Below are 10,153 nucleotides of genomic sequence, written 5' to 3'. Positions count from 1 at the left end.
GTAAATAGTGTGTCGATTTGAGTTCACAAGTACGTGAGTATTTATAAGGGTGCAGTTGCGGATCTAGACAACTTTTACGGGGGAAGGGACAAGATCTTAAAAAAATTTAACGACCGGGGGGTTCCAATAATTTAACAAATTTGCCGACCTGCTGCTGCAGGCACGGTTGGCCAGTGCGAGTACGTAAAGTGCACCCTCTCTCACCCCAACCAAAAGTGCGTGTTACTGTGAACACCTAACTCGTTCTAGGATAGACGCGTTTCGTTCCTCATGGGAAGAGTCAGTATCCCGAGTTTAAACGCCAACTTACTGCATTTACTATCTCAGTAGACAGTATGGAAAACTGAATTGTTTTTTAGGTAACTCACAGATAGAGAAAGTGGTCGATATAGACTTAACGGGGGGCCAAAATTTTGAAAATATTTGTCGACAGGGTAAAGTCTCAAAAAAGTTGACGACCAAAGGGGATTTTCAAAAAAGTCGATGACTGGGAGAGGAGAATTTTTGACTGGGGGGATAACTTAAAAAAGTTGATGACCCGAGGAAATTTCCACAAAAAATTGATGAGCGGGGAAGGAGGAAATTTCACAAATTTGTTTACAAAAATGTTTTTCTTTTGCGGGGGCCAACTTTTTTTAATCTTAATTTTCCTTTTTTAATTACTACCCTTTTCCAATAAAACAACTTTTTACACAAATAACGCTCACAACAGAGCCGCCCATGTCCCTAAACCTATCACTGGATGGAAACGCAATGTTACTGTTCTGAATAAGTGTAATAGTGTGTCGATTTGAAATCACGTGAGTATTATAAAAGTGAAAATTTGCCGACCTGCTATTATTGCCTGTTTTCACTCGAGCTACTGATAAGTCCTATTAGGGACGAAACGCGTCTAGCCTAGAACGAGTTAGGTTTTCACAGTAATGATATTTTTGTCTGGACGAAAGAGGGTGTACTCGCACTCGTCAACCATCTCTGCAAATTCTCATCCCTACACATATACTCACGTATTTGTGGATTCAAGTGGACAAACTATTTCCTTTATTCGCGGAGTAAAAATACGTCTCTATCGACCAAAATGTGTTTTTGTGAATTACTTATAAAATGCCTTAGTTTAAAATACTGTTTACTGAGATGGTAAATGCACTAATTTTGTGTTTTAACTCGTGCTATTGATAAATCCCATAAGGAACAAAACGCTTCTAGGCTAGGACGAGTTAGGTATTCACAGTTTAGTCAGGGTAAGAGAGGGTATACTTTACGTACTCGTGCTGGCCAACCGTACCTGCAATAGCAGGTCGGCAAATTCTCACTCCACACGCACACATACACCTACCATATATATATATATATATATATATATATATATAATTATTATTATCATTATTATATTTAATAAGCTATTATTAAAGCTGTTATTATTATATTATATTTTATATATATATATATATATATATATATAATTATTATTATCATTATTATATTTAATAAGCTTTTATTAAAAAGCAAAATTCTCAAGAGCGAACAGATAGCGTCGAGTATTTTTCTATTCGGGGTGAACAGAAATTGCATGTGTGACAGTTTGATGACTTGAGACTGTTCCAGATCATCGGACCGATGACGCAAAATTTTCTCATGCCGATAACAAGCCTTGTAGTGACAACTGGCAACATACCGCTGTCGATTGAACGAAATTCATGGGTGTGTGTGTATGTGTGGGTGAGTGAGAGTTTAAAGTGCATTTAATTCTTTAATCAAATATTCAGAAGCTTAACCATTGATGCTTTTGAACATAAGAATAGTTATTTTGAAGAAAATTCTTGATAAGATTCTTAACCAATGAAGACAATCGAGTATGAAATTAACATGGTCAAATTTTTAACCATTTACAGTTAATTTTGCTGCTTGGTTTTGTACTGATAGATAATCAATAAACTAGATAGTGAATTATTAGCTCACCCAGTGATGAACAACGTAGATATTTTTAGATTAATTTAGATGAATATATATATATATATATATATATATATATATATATATATATATATATATATATATATATATATATATATATATATATATATATATATATATATATATATATATATATATATATATGTATATATGTTATTGTTGCTGTTGTTCATATTTTAAAATATACTATTGTATGCAGAGAGCGAACTACGTAAGCAATATTAATATTGCAAGTTGATAAATTAATCGCTTGACCTTGTGACAAGACTGACTTTATGCCATTCATGCTTTGACCCCATAATATTCTCATGGGTAATTTCTTCATATTATTTCTGTCATCAAACACAATGTACATACACAGTTTCAAGCCTGTTATTTGAGGCGTATCAAAGTTGGATCTGAATTTTGAGTTCGTTTGAGATTCATGACATGACCTAAGATTTTCATTTGACGTTTCCTGCTGACCTCATTTGTGACACTAGTTATATGAGAGTTTTAAATATTTAACCACTGCTCTAGAGTGCAAGAGCAAGTAATTTTTTAAACATCAGCTTTGGTTTTGTCATTTTTGGCTAGACTAAAATCGAAATATAAAAAAAATGTACAATTTGTTTTATTTTCAACATCGAAACATGAAAAATTATACATATTTATTACGCTATTTGCGAATATTTAAAAAATCATTCCTTAAATGTCACATTTAAATTATTTGAATTAAAAATTGATGTCCCTAATTTATGTTTCTTGATGTGACGCTCCAGATTTGTTTGTTGACCGAAACATCTTTCACACTGCAAGCAACGGAAAGGTTTCTCTTTGTTGTGAATATTTCTGACGTGTCGTTGCAGGTTGGAAGAAATGCTGAAGGATCGCTCGCAGAATTTGCATTTGTACGGTTGTTCGCCTGTGTGTGTTCGCAAGTGGCGAGTCAGATTCGCCGATCTTGGAAAGTTTTTTCCACAATACTTACAACTGTATTTATCCTTAGCTCTGTTTGAATAATGGCAATTAACTTTTGTACTTTCATTGAAATTCTCGGGAGAATAAAATTTCAAATTTTCATTCGAATTCACGGAAGCATAATCACTGCGATATTCTTTTTTAAACCTGGATGCAAATTGACCACTTTTGTCGCTGCTCGAGTAGTTAGATCTAAAAATGTTGAGAAACGATGTTTCACACGTGATTTTATCTGAAAATAATGAGCGAGACTGGCGAGTTTCATTGTTGTTATAAGAGACACTTGATAAATTTCGACCGTGTTTCTTCCTTGATTCGTCATCGTCAGAGAAGTTATCTAAAATGTTTTGAATTTTCAAAGCCGATGAACTGAACAATGTTTTTGAGCATTGATTGCTGTAAAAAAGATCATTATTTTTATAACTTAAATCCAATGGTTGGTGATCAGTGTATTTAACAACATCGTTATGATCTAAAGTGCTTTTGACGAATATGGAGTTTGTTACTTCTTTGTTTGATACATTTGAAGTCTCTTTTGAGAACATTTTAATTTTATGCATGAGACTTCCGAAAGAATCGTTAACGTCAGTGTATTCGCATGTTAAGTCTGAAAAATATTTATCGCGTAGAATGTGATCGATGGAATGTTTCAGTTTGATGCCTCGTTTCGACTCAATTTCTTGATGCACTTGGTTGATGCTTTGAATTCTTATCAAAGAACTTTCAGTGCAGATATCTGACATTAATGATCTGACGTTAAACGACTTCTTCACGATGGGGTGTTTTACTTTTTGCAGCAGCGGGTTGAAAGCAGCCAACGAGTTTTGTTGGTCGCCTGGTGAAATCGAAATGAAATTCGCTAACTTCGGAATAATATCATTTAAGCATATGAAGGGTTCATATTTATTATTTAAAACGCTGTTTCTGTTGTTGCCGCCATTTATAATTAATTTTTCACAAAATTTTTTGTGTTTGTTGAAGGTGGTGGTGGAAGTGAAGTACTGGCCACATTCGACACATTTCAGGTGCTGGCGGCAGTTGGCGTGCATTCTTTTATGGCGACACAAATTTGAGAATTGTGTGTAGGCTTTGAAGCAGACTTCACATTTAAATGGCTTGACGCTGCTGTGTATGTGTTGATGTTGTTTCAATCCGCTGGATGTCGTAAATGATTTTCCGCACTCGAAGCAGCAGTGCAGTTTGCTGAATGTTAAACTTTCTGCTGCATACGTCGATTTCAACGTTATGCCGTTGTCTTCAAACTGGAAAATTAATAATATAATTTAATAATAACTTTACAAATTAATACTGGCAACTCCAAACATTCCTCGTGCAAAGTAAAATGAAACGAACTTGTTCGGGGGAATATTTGGAACAAGAGGATAACCATCCGCAAATTTCTTGAATCATATTACGCACATCAGACCATCAAAGACTGCTCAATGAATGTTCCACACATGATACACTGAGCTGTGTTGTTGTTATAAACTGAACGTTCTTCAACCTCATTGGTCATTCGGCAGAGGCTGTCGACCAATCACGATCATTCACAAGATTACTGTCCAATGACATTTTGAGCATTAATAAAATTGATAATTTTTCGACTTTGAAATTAAAAACAGCCCTCAAAAGATAATAAATTAATGAACAAATTAGAGAACAAATGCTGAATGAGATGAACTAATATATTTGCATGTGAACACGTGCTTGGATGATGTTTGCACACTGAAGAATATACAATAGTGATCATAACTGTAATATGTATAAATAATAAAAATAATAATAATGACAATTATTATTATTTTAATGACAATTATTATTATTTTAATGATAATTATTATTATTATAGTAATAAGCGGATAAATGTATAAGTGAATATGGTAAACAGAAACAGCTGTGAATATTTATGAAACTATTTGTTTTCTTAATAAATAAAAATTTAAAAAATCTATATCAGTAGATAACACAAACTCACACCCCACCCACCAACATGCAAACCTATATATATATATATATATATATATATATATATATATATATACACACATCGTAAAAAAGATAAGACATGAAAAGAACATAGAAAAAAATTTGAAAGAAAACAATGGAATGAATATTTCCCTATTTAAATCAACTTGCACTGATGATGATTCATTCGGAATCGAAATATGGCCTTAATTGCAGCATGAATTCGGAAAATAAGTTTATTTTGAATTTTAATAAACTGAACGTTCTCCAAAAAACTTTAGTGAGAAAAATTGAGAAAACGAACTACAAACATATTAACGCTCGGTAGAATTTATAAAATATTGTTAAAATTATGGTCTATTACCAAAAATATTTAATATATATATATATATATATATATATATTTATTTATTTATTTCTTATATGTATATATATATATATATATATATATATCTTATATATATATCTTATATATATATCTTATATATATATATATATATATATATATATATATATGTGTGTGTGTGTGTGTGTGTGTGTGTGTGTGTGTGTGTGTGTGTGTGTGTGTGTGTGTGTGTGTGTGTGTGTGTGTGTGTGTGTGTGTGTGTGTGATTATGATAAACTTATAAATGCGCTATTAAACATACATATCTCAGAAGCGCAATCAAATAAAATTACCCCACCAATATAGGCGTGAAATGAACAAAATAAAGACAAATCAGTGCAAATTGAAGCATAAAACATAACAGCAATATTGAACCACAGACAACAAAGACATATATATATATATATATATATATATATATATATATATATATATATATATATATATATATATAGAGAGAGAGAGAGAGAGAGAGAGAGAGAGAGATTTTAGTTATATATTTATAATGATATAGCGCATCATTGCGGCAATCGTACCACTTCTAAGCTCTAGTCTGCGACTTTCACGAGCGGATGGATGGAAGGATCTTCGGCGTACTCTTGTTTATTAATATTTTTGTTTTCTTTACACCAGACTGAATGCGTTTTTGTGGCTAGAATACTGTGCATCACTCACTTCCGTTGATTGTAGCAGTCTGTTTAATGCAAATTGTGTAATGAAATTATCCTCATCTTGGTATTTGTTGTGTGGTTGAGACTGCCATTAGTCATGCGAGTTGGCACGAAACAGAAACTGAATAATTTAAAGAATCATTCAAAAATTAATAGTTTTTTGCTAGTAATTGTTAAAACGAAGTTTTCATTTAGGACTGAAACAATGATAATCATTAGTTATTAACGTGATGGCCTACAAAATCTTCTTGAAGAGTTTTACAATTTTGTTCAGCCTGAAATTCATTCAAAACTTCAAAGTCCACTTGGATCTTTCCTCTTTAACTGTTAATTACAATTAATTTTCATGTTTTAATTAACCTCTTTATGTATACAATATATAAGTATATATAACCGAAGAAATACAATAATAATAACGATAAAAATAATATGCATCATGCATACGCACGCATCGTCTTAAATTGATGCATTCACGTTGTTGCATTCTTATTCCTGACGAGTTGTTTCATGTGACCAACGTTGAAATATCATTAAGGAAGGTTCACGTGTGCGCTCTACGGTTGTCATCAACGGAAACGAACACATGAAGTCAATTTCACAATATTAACAATTCTACAGATATAAATTTGAATAAAGTCTTGCCATTAAAACGGTTGGCTGAGCATTTAAATAACAGTTGTCTTTTTAGCATAGGAACTTTCACAACTTCATGGTGTCGGTGGCGATGTTGAGATACGCCGTGACATTATTTCGAATGAGCATGAATGAATGAATGTTATCTTACTTGAGCACGGGACAAGCGGTCGGCCAGCACATTTTATTGAATATAATAAAAAAATTGTGTGTTACGCATCAATTGAACTGTTCAACTGGAGTGAGGACGTGATTTGAATGCAACATTCCGACCTGCTGGAAGGTAGATTAAATTTATTATATTCAATTTTTAAAAGAATATTCGATTTATATGGCGTTGCGTGTCTTTTCATAAGAATAAAATACGTGATTATTGGCTAGATCATCATCCATCAGGAGTGATGCCACGCACTTCCGGCATCAACTTCCGGCATGCATTCTACATTACTCTTCAATTTTTATTGCAGATAGATAGCAGATGTATGTGGATGTATGCAGGCAGATGAATGTTATCCACGGGCGTTCATGTCTTTCTACTGCAATAATTGCTGCAGAGGTATCTAACGCTGAAATTTAATCCAAACTGAGTTGATGCAGTTTATGTAAGTGAATCACGTTTGCCAGTGGTCAACTCAATTTTTAAGAATTACATAGTTCATTTAGCTGTCAAAAATCTGATTGTGGAATGCATGCATGGAGGCAGCACCTCGCATTATTGCTGGAGCATGATAGCACTCAATAAAGATTATTGCTTTGTGCGATCATTCGACGAAATTGTTTGCGCGCTGACGCTACTTTTCTTTGTGCATTGAATGGTATTATGTCAATAATTTGTATTGATAAATATGTTATACGTACAGTGCATGTATTATATTTGATATGTTAACTCACCTCATATATACATATATATATATATGTAAAAGTATATACATATATAAATATATATTATATGACTGTAACCTTCTCGCATTAACACTCTTTCTTCAATCTCTTTCTCTTCTTCTTTCGTGACGTTCATCGCTGCTTTTAATTCTATTTCTTTTTCCACGGACGAATACAATGGAGGAATGTGTTTACTATATGGATACTTTCATCTTCGCAGAATCACAGAACAACAATGCCACGTCCTTTCTATTGCAAATTTCAGAAAATAATTTCCTGTCATGAAATTGAGAGCTGCGCTTCCTTAAATCGTTAATAAATCAATACTGCGCACTGTCGCTGAAGTGTATTAGTGTGTGAAATGGGGACAATAAGCCTCATCATAATCTCAACATTTTGACCGTCGGTCCAAAATTATAATTGAACATCTACAATAATTTACCTGCTATTTAGCATCTATCAAAATAAACATTTTGATTAAAATTATGGTTTGATTAATTTATTAATAAAAAGTTATTTTTAAATTTTTCCGACCAACACAATAAACATTTTGCATCGAAACATTTGCATTGGAACGTTTGTGTTGAAACATTTGTGTTGAAACGTTTGCATTGGTCTTGCGAATGCACGTTCTTTTGCTGAAGTGCACATAAATTATTTTTGCTTCATTCACGTGGAAATCAGTTTTAAATTCAAAATGGTTTATATAAAAATAGATTCGCTTTAATTATTCATTGATAGTTAATTCCATTCATGGATTAATTCAATCTTTGCAAAGTGGTAAAACTAATATGTTTGTTTGAGTGAAAATAGGCAACTGAAAAATACAATCTACATCAACTTTACAGTAACAACAATATGTATAATCCAATGAGATTTAGGCAAGATGGCCGATGATATGCAAGATGGCTGAGTCATGTGCAAAACGTGCCAACCGCATGGATGGACCGCAAAAGAATTGAATGAAGTTCAACGAAAGACATGTCCTTACAAGGTTGAATTATTGGATTGTAAACAAAAATTCTCTATTTAACTATTTAAAACATAAAAAATTGTAACAAGTTAACATTAAATCACAAGCGCCTCCGTACCTGCAAACATGTGCACTGACAGAAGATAGCACATAAAAGAGTTTGCTTGATTGCGGAAAAAGTTACAAATTGAAGAATAGCGTGATAAATGAATAGATGAAATACTTAATCAAAGTTAAACACCAAAAAATCATGAAAAAATTAACGAATTAAATAAAAATCGAAATTCACTTTTTAAATTGTAGTGCACCGAAACGGCGCCAACCAGGCTATTTTTACATATTTGTGAAACATTTGTTTTTCTACGCATACGAAGATGATTTTGCTGCTTAAATTCAGAGATGCACTTTCTTCCACCGTGGTGACGCTGGGAACATATAGCTAATTTTCTCTCGCGATTTTGCTTTCCGTCAATGAATCATCACCATTGGGAGCCTTGCTCAGCTTGCCAGAAAGCCGTAAGATTCAATTGGCAGATTTTTTCATGCCGACTATTTTTTCAAACTTGGAAAAGTTGATATTGATGATTTCTTTTCTGTATGACATTTATTATTTTGTCATTGAAACGTTTTTTTGAGCGGCTAACTGTCCAATGTAGATAAAAGATATGTATGAAAAAGTTAGGAGCACGAGCAACAAAGTTAAAAGCTTTAGTTAAAAGTTAACTGCAGCAAAACAGATCACAGCAATTAATTAATTCCTGATATAACCAATGAAGCAACAAATAAAAAAAGAATAGAACAATCAAGAAACGGCATAAATTTATTTTTTTGCATAAATGAAAATGCAAACTTTCAGCAAAATTATTGTTTAAAAAAACATGATAAAATTATGAGAAAAATCAAGAGCTTAAAAATCATGTAAAATGTCAATAAAAAGAATGGTAAACGTTTTTAGAGATATTAAAACATATTAATTAAAATTCATAGAATTAACGAAATGAAAAAAGTATTTTTTTAAATTATTTTAATCTATTTTTGCACAAATACTGTCACCAATAAGCAATACAAAACATGTGTATTGTGTAAGCAAATTGACGAATAACCTGTAGCAATCATCGCATTTTCTTACAGAAGCAATTTTTAGAGTTTTTGTAATTCATTGCGGCAATGTGGACATATACTAATAGATCCTGCAGTAAATAAAGTTGAAACAAGCACTGATCAAATTCTTCACTGCACACAATTAATATTTTTTACAAGAAATTGATCTTGTCTGCAGTTAGAATTGCTAAGTCAAATTGTATGCAGTGTTACGTAGATAATCTATAAGCCGTTTATCTCAACTGAGCTGTGTTGTTGCGTGATTCTTTCGATACAAGAAAAAGCCATATTTCTGGCTCAAATTTGGATCTATATCAAAGTATTATAATTTCATTTTAAAATGTTTTTTTCCGCAACAGTTTTTTAAAGAATATTAGAAAACGTTGAAATACTGTTTTTATTTACGTATCATTGAACCAGCATTTGTATTTTATTTTACCTGAAATTAGGCTGCCGATTGCGAATTTGAAATATTTGAAATACAATGGAAAAACATTAATAAAATTCGATCAGCTAATTTAACAGGAACTTGTAACACTGGACCTAAATTGATATGAATTTTCAATCATTTCTATACCAACCTGTAACATGCGCTGCTGCGGAATTTTT

The 10,153-nt window shown here is 32.3% G+C and overlaps 1 protein-coding gene across 1 annotated transcript; it reads right to left on the bottom strand.

Moving 5' to 3' along the window:
* Nucleotides 1–2,654: 2,654 nt before the first annotated feature.
* On the bottom strand, nucleotides 2,655–4,124 carry HELRODRAFT_63800 (hypothetical protein; the record flags this gene model as incomplete). The annotated part of the gene is made up of 2 exons (XM_009010522.1): nucleotides 2,655–2,962; nucleotides 3,893–4,124. Coding segments are annotated over 2 exons (540 nt in total), but the record flags the coding sequence as incomplete, so codon positions are not given.
* Nucleotides 4,125–10,153: the final 6,029 nt, after the last annotated feature.

Source organism: Helobdella robusta (assembly GCF_000326865.2).
Source record: "Helobdella robusta unplaced genomic scaffold HELROscaffold_1, whole genome shotgun sequence".
NCBI lineage: Eukaryota > Metazoa > Annelida > Clitellata > Rhynchobdellida > Glossiphoniidae > Helobdella > Helobdella robusta.
This window is presented reverse-complemented; position numbering and strand designations above follow the sequence as displayed.